We start from the raw sequence: 20,468 nt of genomic DNA on the forward strand, positions 1-20,468 counted from the left end.
CTAGCTGTTGAAATCAAAATAGGAGTACTGTGTCATTGAATAAAGCGGGGCCAAAGCCATTTTCGATAATCTTACAAGTTGGATTACTAGCACACAGAGACACGTCCAGCTGTTGAAATCATAATAGCAGTACTATTCCATTGAATAAATCATTATCATTATAGTAAAGGTGCCTTGTTGCTTGTCTTTACTATTCGCTCCCTATAAATTTTTAATGCCTTTTGGCACTGTGAGTCACCAAGGGAAGTCACATTACAATTCCAAAGTGATACTGAATGCTCTAGTCCAAAAACACCAATGACTACCTTTCTCATGATCCTTTTCTTTGAATAAGGCGACATCACCGGAATGCACAGACCATGACAACCGCCCATGATATTGTATGCATATAAAAGTAAGCTTATATGACAAATGGGATCTCACCTTTACATAGTTAATACAAAAAAGACGACTTGTGTTAAAATCAAGGGCCTCTGGATTAAACAAAAATCAAGGGCAAACAAATAATGCTGGAAGTGCTTTTTAAGATGTAGTTTTGACATCCAGCAGCCATTCTTCCTGATAAACTGAATAATTCATGACTGGGACGTGTGTACTCCCTTCGTTTTTTTAGTCTGCATATAAGATTTGGTCATAATTAAACTTTGTTAACTTTGACTAAGTTTATAGACAAAAATATCAAGATTCACAATATGAAATCAATATTGTTAGATGCATCATAAAACTAATTTTCATACCATATAGCTTTAGTATTGTAGATGTTGATATTTTCCCCTACAAAGTTGGTCAAACTTTACCATATTTGACTTTGACCAAATTTTATATTCAAACTAAAAAGAAACGAAGGGAGTACCAATGAACCTCAGTGACACTGTTTGAAAAGAATATTCCAGTGAATATAGGATGAAGAAACTTACATGAACACTTTCTGAAACCTGGTCCAATTGTTTGCTGACTATGTTCATCAAATCACAAATCAACCATCCCTGTAAATCAGTGAGTTAGCTTCAACAAAAGTACCAATTGTGAACTTCAAACATCAGAGTGGGAACATGATTGCGTGCATGAGGTAATCAAGCAAATTGTAAATTAATGGATAAAGTCGTTGCCACTGTTACCAAATATGAGATACATTTGTTTGTTTCCTAGCTATTTCTAATATAATAGACTCTGATACAACACAAAGATTGATATTTTATGTTCAAAAGAAGAATCAAATATCAGAGGCTATCTGAGCTTACTTAATACAACCTCTGTGACTTAATATAAAACATTTTTTGACACTACTGATAGTGTAAAAAAATGTCTTATATTCTCTCCATCTCAAAATAAGTGTCTCAAGTTTAGTACAACTTTGTAGTACATTTAGTATAAAGTTGAGACACTTATTTTAGGACGGAGTGAATATTAAGTTACCGAGGGAGTAGTAAACACACACATTGCACATGTACGATGAACCACCATACATGTAATTAGTTAACCCACATCTTATCTATCATAAGAAGTGTAATTTGAATCCTACCAAACCAACCTATAAAAACCTCGCCTCCCCGTGTAATGCATCACATACATTTCCATCTCCAGTCAGGAGACCAACGCGGAGGAGCCGTAGGAGCCGGAGTTGTGTCTGCCACCCATGTACCCTGAGCCGGGGCATGGAGATTGTGGACATCTCCGACGAGGATTAGGGTAGTGTAGGTTATTTGATCTATGTAGTACGTAGGTTTTTCTCTTTTGCAAGATTTGTATGGATTTAAGATTTTATGTATAAGGTATCCGGATGCGGAGGAGCAAATTTAAGGTGTGAACGGTCACAACCCGTGGACGCGTGTTTGAGGGCCTAGATTTGCTATCCGCGGTTGTAAATACTCTTAGAGCAACTCCAAGGCGACGACACAAATGGTCCGCACGTGTGTTTGCGTCGAAACAGGCCAAAACAATAGCCCAACGCGCCGACCAAAACCGCAAATGCGCCGGCCCGGTGTCTGTCTAGACGTATTCCAAGCCCATATTTGCACCCGGTTTGCGTCCACACGAATACGAGACGGAAGCGCCGCACATCCGCTCGGTGTCTGTTGCGGCCCCACCTGTTGGCCGCCCAACCATCACCCGCGGTCAGTCAATGCGACCACCTAACTCGGGCCCACATGGCAGCGTGTGGAAGCATCCGAGTTCTCGTCCTTTTTAAATGCAAGGGTGCAGGGGGAGGAGGGTCTCATCCACTTTTCCCCCTGTCCACCCTCGTCGGCAACACTAGAACCCTAGCTCGCCATGGGTTTCTTCGGCAAGGTCGACGCCGGCGCCAACTCATCCTGCACATCACCTCTGCCACCGTTGCTGCCATCCCTGGCAGCCTCTGAGCTCGTCCTGCGTGCGGCCAGGGGTTGCCGGCCACAGGTCCGGCTGTACACCCCGGTGCACCGCGCATGTTGGCACTGGCATGATCGCCAGCCGCTTAAGTCGATGGATCCCAGTGTCGGTGGTGCCGCAGTCCCCGCGGGTACACACGGAGGAGGTGTGCAAGCGTCGCGCCCTCTTGATGTCGGCGCAGCAGAGCGACCCCGACTGCGCGCTAGACTCCCCAGACTGTGAGGTCTGGTTCACGACGGAGTAGGATATCGCCCAACATAGCGACGTGCAGCTCAACCCCGGCTACGTGTCACCTCCCTCGGAGGTGGCACCGGAGGAGGAGGAGGAGGCCTCCTACCAGGCCGCACTTGAGGCAGCACTGCAGCGCCCGCTGGAGGAAAGACAGCGCGATGAGGACGCACGATGGGACGACCTGGAGGAGGCCCTCGCCCTATCTACTGCCTGTTGAGGAACGTAGTAATTTCAAAAAAAAATCCTACGCACACGCAAGATCATGGTGATGCATAGCAACGAGAGGGAAGAGTATCGTCCATGTACCCTCGTAGACCGTAAGCGGAAGCGTTAGCACAACACGGCTGATGTAGTCGTACGTCTTCACGACCCGACCGATCCAAGTACCGAACACACGGCACCTCCGAGTTCTGCAGACATTCAACTCGATGACGTCCCACGAACTCCGATCCAGCAGAGCTTCATGGGAGAGATTCGTCAGCACGACGACATGATGACGGTGATGATGTTGCTACCGACGCATGGCTTCTCCTAAGCACCGCTACGATATGATCGAGGTGGATTATGGTGGAGGGGGGCACCACACACGGCTAAGGGATCAATGATCAACTTGTTTCTAGAGGTGCCCCCTCCCCCCGTATATAAAGGAGTGGAGGAGGGGAGGGCCGGCCCTCTCTAGGGCGCGCCATGGGGAGTCCTACTCCCACCGGGGTATACAATAGATCTGGTACACAGCATGGCATACTTTATAGAAACTATGGCTGAGGCATAGGGAATAACTTTCATTCTCTTTCTATCTTCTGTCGTGGTCGAGCTTTGAGCCTTACTCAATTTCACACCTTGTAACACAGGTAAGAACTCTTTCTTTAACTGTTTCATTTTGAACTACTTCAAAATTTTGTCAGGGTATGTACTCATTGAAAAAACTTATCAAGCGTCCTGATCTATCTCTATAGATCTTGATGCTCAATATGTAAGTAGCTTCACCGAGGTCTTTATTTGAAAAACTCCTTTCAAATACTCCTTTATGCTTTCCAAAAAATTCTACATTATTTCCGATTAACAATATGTCATTCGCATATATTTATCAGAAATGTTGTAGTGCTCCCACTCACTTTCTTGTAAATACAGACTTCACCACAAGTCTGTATAAAACTATATGCTTTGATCAACTCATCAAAGCGTATATTCCAACTCTGCGATGCTTGCACCAGTCCATAGATGGATCGCTGGAGCTTGCACATTTTATTAGCACTTTTAGGATCGACAAAACCTTCTGGTTGCATCATATACAACTCTTCTTTAAGCAATCCATTAAGGAATGTAGTTTTGACATCCATTTGCCACATTTCATAAAATATGGCAATTTGCTAACATGATTCAGACAGACTTAAGAATCACTACGAGTGAGAAAATCTTATCGTAGTCAACACCTTGAACTTTGTCAAAAGCTTTTATGACAAGTCTAGCTTTATAGATAGTAACACTACTATCAGCGTTCGTCTTCCTCTTGAAGATCCATTTATTTTCTATGGCTTGCCGATCATCGGGAAAGTCAACCAAAGTCCACACTTTGTTCTCATACATGGATCCCATCTCAGATTTCATGGCCTCAAGCCATTTCGCGGAATCTGGGCTCATCATCGCTTCCTCATAATTCGTAGGTTCGTCATGGTCAATTAACATGACCTCCAGAACAGGATTACCGTACCACTCTGGTGCGGATCTCACTCTGGTTGACCTACGAGGTTCAGTAGTAACTTGATCTGAATTTACATGATCATCATCATTAGTTTCCTCACTAATTAGTGTAGGAGTCATAGAAACAGATTTCTGTCATGAACTACTTTCCAGTAAGGGAGCATGTAAACTACTTTTCTTCAACAAAAAGTTATAAAGTTGCCACGACAAGAGCATATGAGAGGAAGCTGCACCTCACTGAAATCGACTCTGAATGTCCTAGGCTCATGAACGCATTTACTTTTGAATTTACACTAGTAGAAAAAGGGCCATTTGTCCCGGTTCATAAGGGCCTTTAGTCCCGGTTCAGGAATCGGGACTAAAGGGTCGTTACTAAAGCCTCCCCCCTTTTAGTCCCGGTTCTTGGCCGCTGCGTGGAGGTCCACCTTTAGTCCCGGTTGGTGCCACCAACCGGTACTAAAGGAAATTTTATGATTTTTTTTGAAATTTTGTTTTTGAAATTTTTTTCCCGAATTTTTAAATTTCTGAATTATTTTAACCTCTAATCTCTAATCAACCCTCATCACTGCTTAATTTAACCTCTAATCTCTAATCACCCCTCATCATTACAAATCATCTAACTTTCCGAACGGTCACCCATCCTCTCACTACCCCAGCCTGAGCACGCTTAACTTCCGGATTCTATTCTCCCTCGTTTCCAAGTCGGCACTTGTTGTTTTCCTGACAATAGTAAGATGTCAATCCTATTAACCCTCAGGAGTTTAGCTTGAGCATGAAGTCACACATTTCATTGTTTGAGTTTGAAACTATCGTTCTAAAAAACAACAATTATTTAGTAACACTAATATTTCTTGAGTTAGTAGTTTGACCAGTGTTTGACCACAGTTTGACCACAGTTTGACCAGATTTGACCAAAATTCAAAAAAAATAAAATAATTATTTAGTAACACTAATATTCTTGAATAATTATTTAGTAACACTAATACTTCTTGAATAAGTAGTTTGACCATAGTTTGACCAGATTTAACGAAAATCCAAAAAAAACTGAAATTTGAGCATAACTTTTTTTCCTTTTAGAATTTGAGGATTTTAAAAATTTGCAAACAGGTTCTCGAACTTATTATCAGCCACTCATACAAATTTACAAAAGTTAAAACTTAAGAAAATTAAAAATCCCTCATCACAAGAAACATGGATATGGAGACGAAACTTAATTTGAACTTTTGTTTCAAAATATATGAAAGATTATAAATTGAAAGCCAAAATAAAGAGGGTGTTGCATGTCCACGTCCCTGAGTGCTACAAATCCGCCCCGCTCATCCACTTAACATCAACGACGATTATACTGTCCGCAAAGATGGCCTCCACTCCACTGACTTCCCTTGCATGCCGTTCCGCCACCCTGACGCATGCCCAATAGACACCGCATCCTCTTCGATGTAGACTCAGGGAGGTCGCGAGCTACCGGGTAGTGGTGGTCGGCCCGTAGCCACCCAAGTATGTGTTGCCCAATCATTCTCACCGACTCTTTGCCATTGAAACAGAACATGTGCATGTTAGTAAAAGCTAGTTGTTGCCTCTAGAAAAGTCTTTTCTCACATGTAGTTCATTACTACTTTACTGCCATAATAATTTATTTTCTTGAGACATGTTCTAGTGGCGACTCAGTATTTATCTTAGACATGTTCCCGTGTCTTTAACTCTTGATAATTGCATATATTTAAATGCGCTATGTACATTTTTGTTCATCGAGTTTCTATGCGCACTTTATCAATAGAACAAAGAATGTTTAGTCAAAACCGGATGCGGATTTTCGTGCTGAACATTTTGATATATTATACGTTTTTTCTGACATCGTATGCAAAAGTTATAGCCGTTTTATATTTTCCCTACACTTTTTTTGCAAAACATGTCCAAATTTAAGTTTTTAAATTTTCCTAACTAGTAGATGTAGTAACATAACTACATCTCGAAGGATTTTAACCTGTGAAGTTTTTATCATTTTCTTTTGCTTTTTACAAAACTGTAAAGGCGATACACGGGGGAGGGGGGGTAGGATTTGAAAATTGCACCATTAGTACTGGTTACCGGTTGGTGCCACGAACCGGTACTGATGCCTCAACCCCATTAGTACTAGTTCGTGCCACGAACCGGTATTAATGGGCATCGCATCCTTTAGTCCCGGGTCGTGGCACCAACCGGGACTAAAGGTCCCATTTGAACCGGGAGTAATGCGTGTATTGTGCCCTAGCCGCTCGAACCGGGACTAATGCTCACATTAGTCCCGGTTCGTAATGCAACCGGTACTAATGCTCTTTTCTGGCCGAACCAAAGCCCCTTTTTCTACTAGTGTTATTGTACCTTCTTTTTTGCGAGAAAACTTCCGATCTATTCATCTTCAAACATGGCAGTACAGCGAACACCAGAAATAATAAAAATTACATCCTGATTCATAGACCACCTAGCGACGGCTACAAGCACTGAAGCGAGCCGAAGGCGCGCAGCCGTCATCGCCACTCCATCACCAGAGTCAGGAAGTCGTCGTGCTAAGACTCCATAGGACCAACGCACCAGAACAGTAACCGCTGCCAATGAAGAATAACGTAGATCGGAAGGATCCAACCCAAAGACACATGAACATAGACGAACAACGACGAGATCCGAACTAATCCACCAAAGATAGATCTGCCGGAGACACACCTACACACGCCCATCAACGATGCTAGAAGCACCGCCGGAACGGGGGCTAGGCGGGAGACCTTTATTCCATCTTAGGGAGCCACCGCCGTCTCGCCTTCCTAAGAAGGACACAAATCCTAACAAAACGAAAAGGAGCGACTAAAATCGGAGCCCTCTCGCAGGGCCTTGCCAGGATCCACCGCGCCCCCATGGCCCTAGGGCCACCAGAGACGAGGCGGACCTCCGGCGGCAACATCAAGAGGCAGGAACCCTTGCTTTTCTTGGAGGAGGAGGAGGAGGACAGTGGCGGAGCCAGGAGGACGAGCAGGGGCCAGAAAACAATCACGAACTTATTGTACCTTCACAAACAAAGAACAATGATATCACCATATCAAGCTTAGGATGAAACAAAGGAATGGATGGCATTGATGAATAATTATTTGAAGGAAATTAGAACTTGCAAGCATACGACAAGTAGTTGTTTAGAGATAAACCTTTGTTGTTGGAATTTATATTTCTCTAGAAGTTGATGGCTTGGGTGCTCAAATGGTGGGAAAGATTTAGGCACTGATCCCATAGGCAAGCTCCCAGTAAGATATCTGTGAGGACATGGGCTCAACTCTGAACTTTTATACGTACTGAACAACAATAAATAGTTATTTGAATAACCGCAAGATGATATAAACTATGGCACGGTTTATTGAAAGAAACTTCCATCGATTGTATATCTAACCTGTGATTTTCTGGAAGGTGGTCGGAAGCACCTTGCTCGCGGAAGATCTGGACGGGGCACCGGAGTGAGATCCATTGATCTGGCCGTGTGAACACTGGATGTAGATAGAAACCATGCATGCTCTTCTTCTTGTTCCCACGACACCACAACAGAGGAAGCAGCAAAAACTCTGCCCTCTTTTATCGTACAGGCAAGAGCTGTTGTAGATCCAAGAGATTTTTTTTTTGAAAAGGAGGTCATCCCCGGCCTGCATCGGAGAGATGCATGCGGCCACCTTATTAAAATGCTGACAATAACAAAGTCTGGTCTGTAGAGTACAGCTCACAAAAGGAGCAAGCAAAATAAATAAAAAGTACAAGTCTCAAAGCCACATCCGGCTGGACGAAGATACACTAAGGACCTATCATATGCAGTGATCGCCATCCAAATCGGTTGAAAACAACCTGTGCTGCCATCTCTCATCGGTTGCACCTAGTAGCCAGCTGCTCCCTGGAGGCCGTAGGAGTGAGTAATGACCACGTACGGATCCATGCCGTAACCCTGAATATAACCTGCAAGAAATTAATCATAGGTTTTCTGTTAAAGATCATATCATTCCTGCAGTTTCATATAGCTCAGAGAAGTGCGCATATTCCAATACGAATATTACACGCGATATGAGTATTCACCCCATTAAGCCACGTTTCAAACAACGTTTCAATGCTATTGGGAGGGGTAATATTAAAGGCTACATGCACAGACCGCCAAAGTAACTTCGCGAGAGGGCAATCAAGAAATAGGTGTTGTATTGTTTCATCATGAACACAAAAACAACAACGCGAGTTACCTACCCATATCCGCCTCAGTAAGTTATCTTTGGTGAGGATCACTTGTTTCTGAACAAACCACATAAATATCTTAATTCGTAAAGGCACCTTAACTCGCCAAATATGAAGTGATCATGGGATTGGGCCAGAATTTATGAGATCTAAATACATCGACTTAACCGTGAACAAGCCGCTACTCGTGAGCTTCCGGCTGAAAGAGATAGTATCATCCATACTTATTTGCTGAATTTGTGTTCTGATTACTCAAGCTTACTGGTTGTCGTTGCATCACATTGATATCTGCAACACCTGTATATATACGGTCAGCAGTAGCAATACACACTTTATATACACAAACATTATACCATTTTAAAAATACATATTATTTTTATTTTCTAGGTGTTTGGTTGTGGTAGAGAATGGAAGGAAGGAGAAGATAGCCTCGGGCTTGCTCAACCCCTTGATCGTGCATCTCAAGGCCACCCGGCCAAGAGCATATCGCCAAGGGAGGGTACACCATCCTGCTTGAGCCAGACCCGGAGGCCGACGTGCCATGGTTCACCAGGGGCACCATGGAGAGGTTCGTCGCCTGTCGTGTTTGCCGGTTGTTGATGGCAGTGGCGGTGTCAGCTCATTTGTGTGGTTTGCTTCTTCGCACGTTCATCTGATTTATGAGCACGCCGAAGGTTCTGGAGCGGGTGAAGACCATCGAGTCTGAGATACTGCAGCTCGACGATGATATCACCGACGAGAGCAATGAAAATCTTTCTGCTATTTATCAGGATGGATAAGAACACCGAAATGAAGCAAAGCAACAAAAAGACACCAGAGTAATTAACCCGTCTACATGACATGCCAAAATTAAAAGCTGTAAAAAGTGGAGGAAGTTTTCTTAAATTGAGTATAAGTATGGAATTTCTGTTAAAAGGGGTAAAGCAAGAGAATGCTCTTATTCAACAAGGAGAATTGTGCTATGACAAGAACATTTCTCTCTACAAGCCAGCAGATGGATTCCAATAAAAATACAGCATTGCCTAAAATTGAGGGTTCTGAATTTCTGAGATGCTACTCGACCAATTTTGTCTTTGGTTTCTCATCGCCTTTTTAGATTTTGAGTACTATAAGAGCATCTCCAGCCGTTAGAGCCCCCAAGAACATTACCGAACCAAAAAAGTCGGTGTCTTGGGGGGACCAAATGCTTTATCCGACCGAGATAGAAGTGCATGGGGAGGGCATCTTCCCAGCCACACTGCACCCCAACCAAAGGTTTGTGAGGAAAATGATTAAGTGGGCCAAAAAAAGGACATATGGGGAGTCATGATTCGCCGAAACTTCTGTCAGCGCCCCCAAGAGCTCCCCAACACGCTGGGTTTCGACTGGGTTTGCCGGCCCTATTTTGACGTCCTGGGGGCGCTGGGGGCATGGTTGGGCCGTTTTGGGGCAAAAAGCACCGTCCGAGCCTAAAAAGGTGCCTTGGGAGGGGGGGGGTGGAGATGCTCTAACAATGGTGACTGCAACTATAAGAGCCATCAAAGTGAAATTGTCTAAGCATCATTTCTTGGGACATGGACTTTCTAATCCCGATCTCAAATGGACCCTTTGTTAATAGTAAAATAAAAAAGTAATAAATTCAAAAACTACTTTTTTTTGGCGACAAACATTGTTCTATGTTATACATACGTGTGAATATTCCTAATGATCTGGGCAAAAAAAGAAAAATATTACTTTTTGAAGCATTTTGGTCCATTGATTTGTGTTTTTTCAGCGCATTGGCAATGTTTTTTGTTCAGGAAAATTTGCAGGTACGTAGAACATTCAACAATGTTTGCTACCAATTTGTTTCAGAATTGTTTTACTCTCTTACCTTTTTTTTCACTTTTGCTGTTCATGCCAGGTGCATTTGAGCTTGGGAGAACAAGAGTACTTCTGCATTGTGAACCATTATTCAGCAAATCAAACGTCCATCCAATTTCCATCTTGTTATACCGATATCCCAAGCAAATCACCGTGGTCATCTGCCCACGATGGCTAGCTAATGCAAGCACTTATCCTGCTTATTTTGCTTCAGCGGGAAGGGCTGACTCGGACTGTTCATTTCCATTTTCAGTGCAGTAGTGAACTCGGCTCAGTTGTGCTACCAGTTTGATTGCGGCGTTTTGGTGACCGGGCTTCATGGAGCTTGAAATTTTTGAAAAGTTCAAAGTTCAAACTTTCCGGTTTCAGAAAAATATGGAAAAAAAATGCAATTATACAAGGATGAAATGTATATGTGTGTAAAAATTTAGGATGAAATACCTTGAAATGTGACATGTATGAAAATAAAAAATTCATAGACTTTAACGATGAATAATATAATGTGCTAAAAAGAGAATTTTTTTTGCACAACCCTCATTTCAACGTACTTCCTCCATTTTTGTATACAAGGCCACAAATTCGGATTACAGGTACCAATGTAAAATTTAATGCCTACTTTACAAGTCAATTTTTCTTCTTGTTTACTGGGATCATTAATACTCCGCATGCATGCAAAGAAACTGAGTGGAGGAAGTAGCTGATTGTCATTATGACTGCATTCATGCAAGTATTAAACAGGTTGTTAGTACGAGAAAATATCGTTAACTTTGCCTCGATTACTGTTGGTGACCTTGTATAGATGCAAAATGTATATCCCATAGTGGCCTTGTATATAAAAATGGAGGGAGTATTTCGTCTTTAAAAATTACACATGTACATTATGCCTCCATGTATATCTGTACTTCTTTCAGAATTTTTTGAAATGTAAAAATATGAATTTTGAATTTTGCAAATGGAGGCCTCCATTGAGCTCGGCCTCCAAAAGCAATTTCGGTGCCAGTTTGTCTTTTTAAAGATATAAAAGATAAAAGAAAACAAGGACAGGGAAAATAATGGGCTTTTCCAAAGATACAAGAGGACTAAAACAGTGTATCTTAAGAGGGAGCACAATAATGGCTCCTGGTGAAACTTGGGGAGGGAGCAAACTCTTAGTGTGGTGATTGAATTGTGAAAGCAACTTCATCCACCAAGCTAGGTTCAAATCAGTGAGCTCTTTTTTACGCACCTAAGTATATTTCAATAAAAGTATTAGCAAGATTTGGTGTTTACATGTACACCTATGTATGAAAAACATAACAAGGTACCAGACACAATTGTTGACAAACAAACTGAGAAGACTATAAACGTAAAACAAATGAGAGAAAATAGATGTCAGTCATAAAGCAAGGTTGGGACATAGATATATCTCAGTTGGTAGGTCGCGTTCCAGATTTTATTTTTGTTCGGTTTTTTTTCGTCCTCAATCCCACCTCCCACTTCCCGGTACCAAAAAGAAAACCAACCAAAACCAGTAAAAAGGGAGCGATGCCTCCAGTCCTCGCACGCCTCGCACTCGCATGCCTCGATGAAAAAAGACCAACGAAAAAAGACCTACGAAAAAAGACCTACGAAAGAAAAAACAACGACAAAAAATCAGGCGACTCGCACGCACGAGCGAGGCCTCCAGATCCCTTCGCCACCGCCCGACGCCGCCAGCCCCGTCCTCCTCCCTGGCTCCCGGCGGCGCCCGCTCCCCATCTCCTCCTGCGATCCTGGCGTCGCCCCGCCCCACCTTCTCCCTCACTCCCGGCGCCACCCCGCCCCCACCTTCTCCCTCACCACTGGCGCCGCCCAACCTCCAACCTTTCTGGATCCCGGCGCTGCCCCGCCCCCACCTCCTCCCTCGCTCCCGGCCGCCCATGCCGCCTATGCGCGCCCCTCCCTCAGCCCACCGGCGACCTCCCATCCTCCACCGTCTACCCCACCATCGGATCTCCTCCTCCCCTCTCCTTCTCTCCCTCGCGGACGCGTCAAACCCACGAAATTTCCCTCCTCGCGGCTGGAACCCTAGCTCGTGCCTGTGGGGACTGGGCTGGAGGTGCGGCACGGGATTCGCACCACAGGATTCGCCAGCGACGAGTCCAAAAGGTCGTCGAATCGGGGAACGGGATGGCGCACCCTGCTGCAGCCGCCGGTCGGGACGAGCGCAGCGGCGACGAACGTCGGTGCGCCTCCGTTTCCTCGACCTCCAAGGACGCGGGCGCCGGATTTGTTCTCGCCTGACCAGCCTCGGTATCCAGCTCCCTACAGCCACCGCCGGCGTTGACTCCCAAGGTTCGATCCGCCTCTCGCCTTTCCTCTTTCGATTCACCCCGTTGATTTGTGTGCGATCGATTTGCGTTTTTTACGGTTCCAAATAGCAGGCGAGGATGACGACGACGCCAAAGATGACGAGGCCCCGAGCTCGAGCACGACCACTACGACGCACTGCACAAAGGCCCCTGCTTCCTGCCTGCCCTTCCCTTTGCTTGGGTAGCTCCTCCCTCTCCCTCTCCTTCAAAGACCTAATATTTAGTTTCATTGATTTTGTGTGTGCAAACGTTTTGACCGCCTCCATATGGCTGTTTATGTAGAAGATAGCTCTCTCCAGATGTTGTTCCTGTCCTTCTCCTTGGTTGTTGAGCGCTGCACCCACTCATGTATGCAGGTTGAGTCCAAGCACAAGTAAGCACCATTATGTATGCTCAAAGACGACTCTGTTCAAATATTCTTTTTCTATCCTGGTTTGTCGATTTGTGTGTGATTGATTTGCGTTTTTTCCGATTTCAAACAGTAGGCGAGAAGACGACGGTGACGCAGAGGAGGACGAGGACCCGCGCTCCAGCCCGACCACGACTATGCACCGCACGGTCCCTGCTTCCTGGCTGTCGCCAATTGCCCCCTTCCCTTTACAGTACTACTCTATTTGTTTTCATTGCTTTTCACCCAGTTTTGCACACTTTCTGGCCCTTCACTTTTTTGTGTGCAAATGTTCTGATTGCCTCCATATGGTTGTTTCCGTCCTCCTGCTCGTGCTGTCTCCATCCTCCTGCTCAAGTCGTCGCCGTCGCCTCCCATCCTTCATGGCCTGCGTGTGTGCGCCCACTGTTGGAGGACGACGTTGAACATGAAGCGGAGCCCAGCCGGAGCGGTCTGACGCGGTGGTCGTGGCCAAGGAGCGGTGGTTGATGCCATGGAGCAGGGGCCCTCGGTCGCCTGCACATCGGCTGCGTTCTGAACTAATGCTTTCTGCAACTGCAATGTTCCCCTTCACATTGTATCTTGTGTAGGCAGAAGGAATGCAGCTCAGTGACGGCGTCGGCTATAACTGGATCGATGGCCTGAAGGCTTTTACTAAGAAGATGAAGAATGTTGTAGAATAGTGTCCATCAACAAAGAGTCTTACTACTACCTGTTGGAGAGGCTCTATCCTCGGGTGATTGATTACTTAAGAAGTATACTGAATTATGATATCCATCGATCTAATTTTGTATAGGAAGTTTGAAAAACTAAAGAATCTGTGGTACATGATTTGATTTACTCATTTAGATTTTAGTAAATTGTGACCGGAAGTTTTTTCACAAAACCAGTGCACCACCCTTTCTACACACATCATTCATGGATTGGCAGAGTAAAGGTTCTATTCAACATCTTTGGTGGATTGCATAAATGGGCTAGAGTAAAAATAGACCAGAATTGTTATATGTGCTTAGGGAAGTGGGATTACATCAAGATTTTTTTGACAAAATGAGAAATCAATGGCTCAAGGAGAGTAAGCCCAAAGAGATAAGTATTGTTTTCCTTTAGTAGCTTGCCGCATAATTCATTCAAACATATTTAGAGTGGAGCAGGAATATTCAAACAAGGAAATGTACACAATATCTGTTAGTATACATGTGACACTTTCCCGTCTTTCGACTAATGATTGCCTCCTGCCAGGTATCACTGATAGCACATTCATCACATCATTTGTGTAGCTCATTCTGGTGTAAGTCGGGCCAATTTAGAAAAGATTTTAAAGCAGATTCATACAGGTTATAGAAGTCAGAGTCAAATAGTATAATAAGTGATTTGTTTGTGCATAATTTCTAATTGATCGTCTTCTAAGGATAAATGGAACTGCTACCTTTCCTCTCTCCAATAAACTATTAGACCCTGCTTGTAACTATTTTTCATCTTGGTGTGATTTATAAGGGAGGCCATGCCATTAGTTTTTTGTTATTACATGCTGTGATGACCCCGATTCATTGATGTATAGTGTCGTATGTGGTCAATTACCTAATATGGTAGTATCACTTCTCCTGGTTTGCCTTGGTCTGAAATCTGACTTTTGGACTGATTGTAGTCAATCTGAATTAGTGAGGTTCTTTTTTCCAACTGTCCATGTTCAGTTCTCTACATTATCATGCATTTTCTTTGGTTTAAAGATGTCATGATGTTCACCAAGGCAGAGAAGAAATGTTTTAAAGTTGTCCCTTCAATTGAAACAAGTATGACTTGGTCCTTAGTGCCTATGCAGACATGAAAACGGAAGGTCGAGAGGTTTAAATATGTCATGACGTTTACAATTGCGGATATCCTGCTTCAGGTACTTGCCTGATAACTCACAATTTCAACACAGAAGTTACTAATCTGTAAGACATGCCCTCTCTCATTCAACGATGTCCTGAATTTTTCACACAAAGCTTTGTAATCTTGCCAAGTCACAAGAGAGCCAAGTAATCATGCGAATTTTCAGAGAACTTCAAGTGGCATGCCACCATTTGCAATGGTTGTGATGTAGTGATAATTAATAAACTGCAGGCCTTCTAAATATTCTAAAGCTGCATATCTAAGAGCATATTATATTTCTCATAAACAACTGGAGTTAAGCTTCTATCCTCTTCCTGTCTTGAAGGAATTATCTGTTGAGTAAGCTACAGTCTCTTTGTTTGACTAGCTAGGCTGTGTTACATACATGTATAAGATGATGCTTCTGTGGCTATAACTGGTGCCTGCCGCGCTAAATAGGAAACACCCTATTAATTACCCACCTCAATTTCATTAGTGCGTCCGGCCTATGAATTTTACCCCAGACTATAAATCCCCTCCAAACGAAACCCTATAGGTGTACTATGACTCTTAATAGTGTATCCTTGTAAAAGTCAGTGTGTTGGGTTATTTTTTTGGTGTGGTTAGAGAACTCGACTCCATTTGGAACGAGGGTTTGAGTTTTATTTTTCCTAAACCTTTCAGAGGCAGAGCCATGGAAATATTTTGTGTTCTCATTCCTCTGGATGGAAGCTCTAACTTTTCCTCTTTGTTTCCAATAAGCTACTTTCTTCGAGATTGTGCAATGAAGGATTTTGATGGTAAGGGATCGTAGAGCCTCGGGTGACTAGCATTAAGATAGGAAGGCTGTTGCCGCCCTTGTCCCTTGCTGCTGGGTTGCCACGGTGGCGTCAATCACTGGCTTATTTAGAACAATAGTTAGTGGATTTTGTGATAAGGGTGATGGCCGAGAGTGAGAGGGACGGGGTTGGGATTGGTCTGCTGTATGCGTGAAATTATTTCCCTACTTCAGAAAATATGGCAAATTGCATTTCATTAGAGATTGATTTACAGCAAATTGCATGAGCGAGTGGTTCATGCATTTTTCATCAAGTCGTACATTTTCTTGGTTATGACATAAGGGTAAATGTACTGGTTGGTTGCTTCAAGACTTAATAACAGACACTATAACAATGGCTCAAGAGATATCAGATCTACCTTCTTGGCTGGGGGCGTTATGGGTGGCGCACGCCTCGGCCCCCTTGATGGCCGTGGTGGATGGACATGAACACGAGGGGGGATCAAGGCGGAGAGAAGGGTGGTTGGCGGGGGACTCATCCTTGGCAGTTCATGGGAAAGTACGGTGTGAAGCAGAGGGGGCGCCATGACGAAGGTGAGGTAGCCGTCATCCGGTCATGTGTACTCCTAATGTCTCAGTTGGTAGTCTCCGCTCACCGGTTAAATTTCATCCCACCAACACCGTTTTTTTAGTCCTCCCTCCCACCTCCCACTCCCAGCTATTCCCACCGGCTTTATTTTATGTGATCTGAATCTGAGCGAGTCTTAAATTTTGGTGCAGTGTGAAAGGAGGAAAATGGTTGCCGGAAAGCAGGTAGATCTACACCTTGAGAGATGGCATTTTGCGGTACATTGTTTAGGTAAGGATATTGTGCTTTCTTCTGAAAACTCTGGACTGTCGACAAGATTGAGTTGTGTTCCATTTTTTAAAAATTACTTAGAATCCTGCTTCTGGCAATACTACTATGAACTGGCATACCTCGTGATCATGAGAGGATGAAAAGTTCATGATCCCCAAGAACGCCCTCATGTGCGGCTGCCGGCCGTCGGACAAGACATCTCTGACGACTTAGCCACACAGCGAACCTAAGTTCGTCATCGGAGGATGTCACCTTGGACTGGAGCAACAGACGTCAAAAATTTACCAGGAAAAAAGGCTCACAAATAAGAGTGACCCAAACACAAATTGTCGTACGTTTGCAATTAAACTCTTAGTAGCAGCTTGATTCTTACTATTGTTACTTTGGTGGTGGGTATAATTAGTCATGTAGTAGCATCTTAGCTTCATCTTATTTCTTGAGAACATATCTAGCTATCAGATCTTCAAGAGTACACCATAAAAATTGAAACGCCTATCAGCTTCATAGAAGAAAGTTAGTCTTATGATAGAAGAAAGGCCCATCAGCCCTTACAGTGCCTGATTGGTTAGCGACTGCTTTTCAGGCTCAACTGATTACTGACTACGTCCAACAACATATGGCTGACATGACCAAGTAGAAGTAAATTTCGTTGTGATCAAGATGGTGCCTTTATTTTGGAAAACACGATTGAGATGGGTAGGCGCATGGGCATCTCACCGGAACAAATAGACAGACTGATTTCACTCATACACAGGTTGATTATATTATACGGTCAACTCACGAAGTAGCCGGATACCTTCTGCTTGAAGTTTGAAAGCCATTAGCATGCTAAATTATATGGATGTGCTGGTCTTGACGTGTGTGCACGTACATTGTAAAATAAACTTGAGTAATGATTAATACCTTGTTTACTCTTTGTTTGCTTTACAGGTATTTGGAGTATCTATTATGATTCAGAATTTCTCAAACTATGGTATCTCCATATCCATCTAATGAATTTGGTGAATTGAAACAATATACCAATAAAAATTTAGCGCTTGGCTGTACATATGAATGTTAACATTGTTAAAATAATTCTCCCTTTATAAGAGAAGATTTCTTAGTTCAAATATATTTTTTGAAAAAATATAGTATTTTCCTGACAAACCTTTTGATTCCTCAACATCCATATCTCAGAAGGATAATAGTGGTGTGTTTATGTTGCTTTGGGTCTCTTATCACTCGGATCATTCATCAGAAAAATATTTAAAAAATAATTCTATTTTGACGTTTCCTTTGTGTTCATTGTTCCATCATAGTAGTTTAGGTTCACATGAAACCAGACCATATGTTTCAGTTTCACTCTTTGGACCATGATGGTGGTGTGCAAGGTGGGCTAGATCATAATGCTAAAAGAATCAATGGAGGTTATTGGATAGCTTTTAGATTCTCCAAAAAATAATCTAGCAGATGGATGATCCTATTATCACGTATGGTGGTGGTGTGCAAGGAAATGGAGCAGCATGATGGTAGCTAATGCTGTTATTTTCACATGTAAGATGTATGAGCTTCAGTTTGTCATGCTATTATCATGTATAGTCAAAAATGATTAGTTTAATCAGAATTTAGAGTTTCATTCTTAGTTCTCTGAAATGTTGTTTTTATATGTAATTCCTGCATAGTGTAGTATATTGGGAGCCAAGGCCGAGTAGCAAGCCATGTGTCACCGCAAGGACAGGAGCGAGATTTAATTAATTGTATTTGCAAGATTTGGTAGTCCCTTCTTGTTTTCCTGGTCATCTCACAGGTTTTATCACTTACATTTCCTTCTATGGTGGTCTGATCATTGTACTTTGGGACATTGTATTTTAGGACGTAATGTGCACTTCTGGTTGTTATTTTAAATTGCTCATGTCTTGATATGTCTTTCAAATTCTTGACATCTGCGCCAGTAGCCTAAACCTCCATGGCATGCTCCATCGGAGTATTTTGTTTGTTGCACAAATTTCAAGTGCGACCTTCCAATTTATTTTGTTGTAACTATAAGGTTTGGCACCTCAGATAAGTTCTCGAAATACCAATGTCATATTTCAATTAGAAAATAAGATTTAGTTTGATCATGCATGCAATTGTAATAACCCTACTTTGAGCTTTTATGTACTGGTTTAAATAGTTAAATCTTCTAGATTCTTTTGCATATTTTCTTGGAATTATACTATGAGAGCATCTTAGTTTTCACTAAGTGATAAAATACATTTTCTATTTCCGTAATACAGGTCATTAGTGGTCACTTTTGATGGGTGCGATCTGTAGCATTTGATCCAGGGAACAAATGGTTTTGTCCTGGTTTTGCTGATAGGACAATAACGGTAAGCCCCACAACCTGCATTCCTTTCCTAGAAATTTAAGATGAATTCATGTATACATGCAAGTAGTTGATACAACAACCTATTAGTTACTCGGATGCTTTCTCTATTGGTGTCTGCATTTTTTAATGTTACATGCATCTATTTTTATTACATAACTTTTTTCAGTTGCGGGACTCCACGTTGATGTGCTTTTTACCTTAACATTTTATTATCTGTTTTTGTTTAGGCAAGGAAGAAGGTTGCAGAGCATGGATGGATGTGAAAAGGAAGAGGATGGATGAGAGAGGAGAGAAGAGGGGTGAAAGAGGATACAGATGGAAAGAGGGAGAAGGACAGGGTGGAGGCGCTTCTTGAGGATTATTGTCGACTGATTTCATACTCTCTTATAAATTCATGGTTAGCTAGGTAAACCTTTTGTACAACAGCTCTTGTTCAAAAGGAAGTTTGATTTTTCGGCTTCTTATTTTAGGTCAATATCAAGAACAGTTTAGTTAATTTAGTTTAATGTTTATGTTTGAAATTGACTTTTACCATTCTGGTTGAATGGGGGTGTTGATAGAAGAGATTGCGAGTCGGGTACGGTGATGCCAACATTGTATTAGGGGCAGATAGATTTAAGTTCCGTCTTATGTCCATGAGGATAGGATCACTATTAAATCATCAGAATAAGTCTGCTCATGTTGCAACGCATGGGCAATGGGAGAAATGTGATGTCCATGTGAGTATCTAAAGATAACAAGTTATACATGATTAGTATTGTGCACGAGCTACTCGTGAGTTAATTGAATTTTGAATCTTTGCAAGTTGATTTTTGGGAGAACACATGTGTAACTTGAGGCCGAAGTCGTTGATGGCACTATGAGATGCAATGGCGATGCCGAAGACGTCGATGGCACTGCGAGGCTGAGCCCTCGTAGGAGACAAGGACGACACTTTGAGCGGTAGTGAGGAGTGTCGTCATAGTCGGAGGCGAGGAAGAAGGTTTGTAGGGGTGTGGTGGTTCACCGGAAAAATCTGGTCGCTAGGCGGTAGTGAGGAGTGGCGTCATAGTTGGAGGCGAGGAAGAAGGTTCATAGGGGTGCGGTGGTTCACCGGAAAAATCTGGCCGCTAGGCTGGTTCAGAGGGTTGGTTGGGGGTGGTGGTCGCGACTGGCGGATCGGCGGGCGGTGGCTGGCTGTTAAGGAGGAAGAAGCCCAAGGTAGAAGACAAACAACAACCATTCGATGAAGATCCAACGTTGCTCGAGCAGTGGCGTCATAGTCGAAGGCAGGAAGAGGGTTGAAAGGTGTGGGTGGGGGTGCGATGGCTCGCTGAAAAAATCTGGTTACCGGGGTGGTCCACAGGGATAGTCGAGGGTGGCGACAGGGAAGGGCAGGGAAGCAACGCGGTCGGGGGTGGTGGCGATGGGTGGATCAGCCGGTTGTAGTTGGCGGTTCAGTAGGAGGAAGAGGTCAGGGGTAGAGGATAAACAACAACCATCCGACTAAAGACCCAACAACCCTCATAAATCAACTTTGCATCAAATTTTCATAGTATGAC

General features: G+C 43.2%; 1 protein-coding gene and 1 long non-coding RNA gene across 4 annotated transcripts; both read left to right on the forward strand.

Moving 5' to 3' along the window:
• Positions 1-12,233: 12,233 nt before the first annotated feature.
• On the forward strand, positions 12,234-13,959 carry LOC123059368 (uncharacterized). Of its 3 annotated transcripts, none has more exons than XM_044481953.1 (4): positions 12,234-12,687; positions 12,777-12,885; positions 13,061-13,091; positions 13,187-13,959. In XM_044481953.1, the coding sequence occupies exons 1-4, from the start codon at positions 12,273-12,275 to the stop codon at positions 13,187-13,189; spliced, it is 558 nt and encodes a 185-aa protein (XP_044337888.1). In that variant the 5' UTR covers positions 12,234-12,272; the 3' UTR covers positions 13,190-13,959. The 3 variants fall into 3 exon arrangements, with proteins under 3 accessions (XP_044337888.1, XP_044337886.1, XP_044337887.1); XM_044481951.1 differs by having other exon boundaries at positions 13,061-13,077; XM_044481952.1 differs by lacking the exon at positions 13,061-13,091.
• A 4,531-nt stretch (positions 13,960-18,490) lies between these two features.
• Positions 18,491-19,347, forward strand: LOC123059369 (uncharacterized). The gene is made up of 2 exons (XR_006427431.1): positions 18,491-18,928; positions 19,155-19,347. It is a non-coding gene; the product is annotated as an uncharacterized lncRNA (long non-coding RNA).
• Positions 19,348-20,468: the final 1,121 nt, after the last annotated feature.

Source organism: Triticum aestivum, chromosome 3A (genome assembly GCF_018294505.1).
Source record: "Triticum aestivum cultivar Chinese Spring chromosome 3A, IWGSC CS RefSeq v2.1, whole genome shotgun sequence".
In the NCBI taxonomy this organism is placed as follows: domain Eukaryota; kingdom Viridiplantae; phylum Streptophyta; class Magnoliopsida; order Poales; family Poaceae; genus Triticum; species Triticum aestivum.

Excerpts from the sequence above, each read along its gene's own strand:
- LOC123059368 (XM_044481951.1), top strand. The coding sequence starts at position 12,273 with ATGCCGCCTATGCGCGCCCCTCCCTCAGCCCACCGGCGACCTCCCATC. Across the intron at positions 12,688-12,776 it reads CGCCGGCGTTGACTCCCAAG|GCGAGGATGACGACGACGCC; the intron begins GTTCGATCCGCC and ends TCCAAATAGCAG.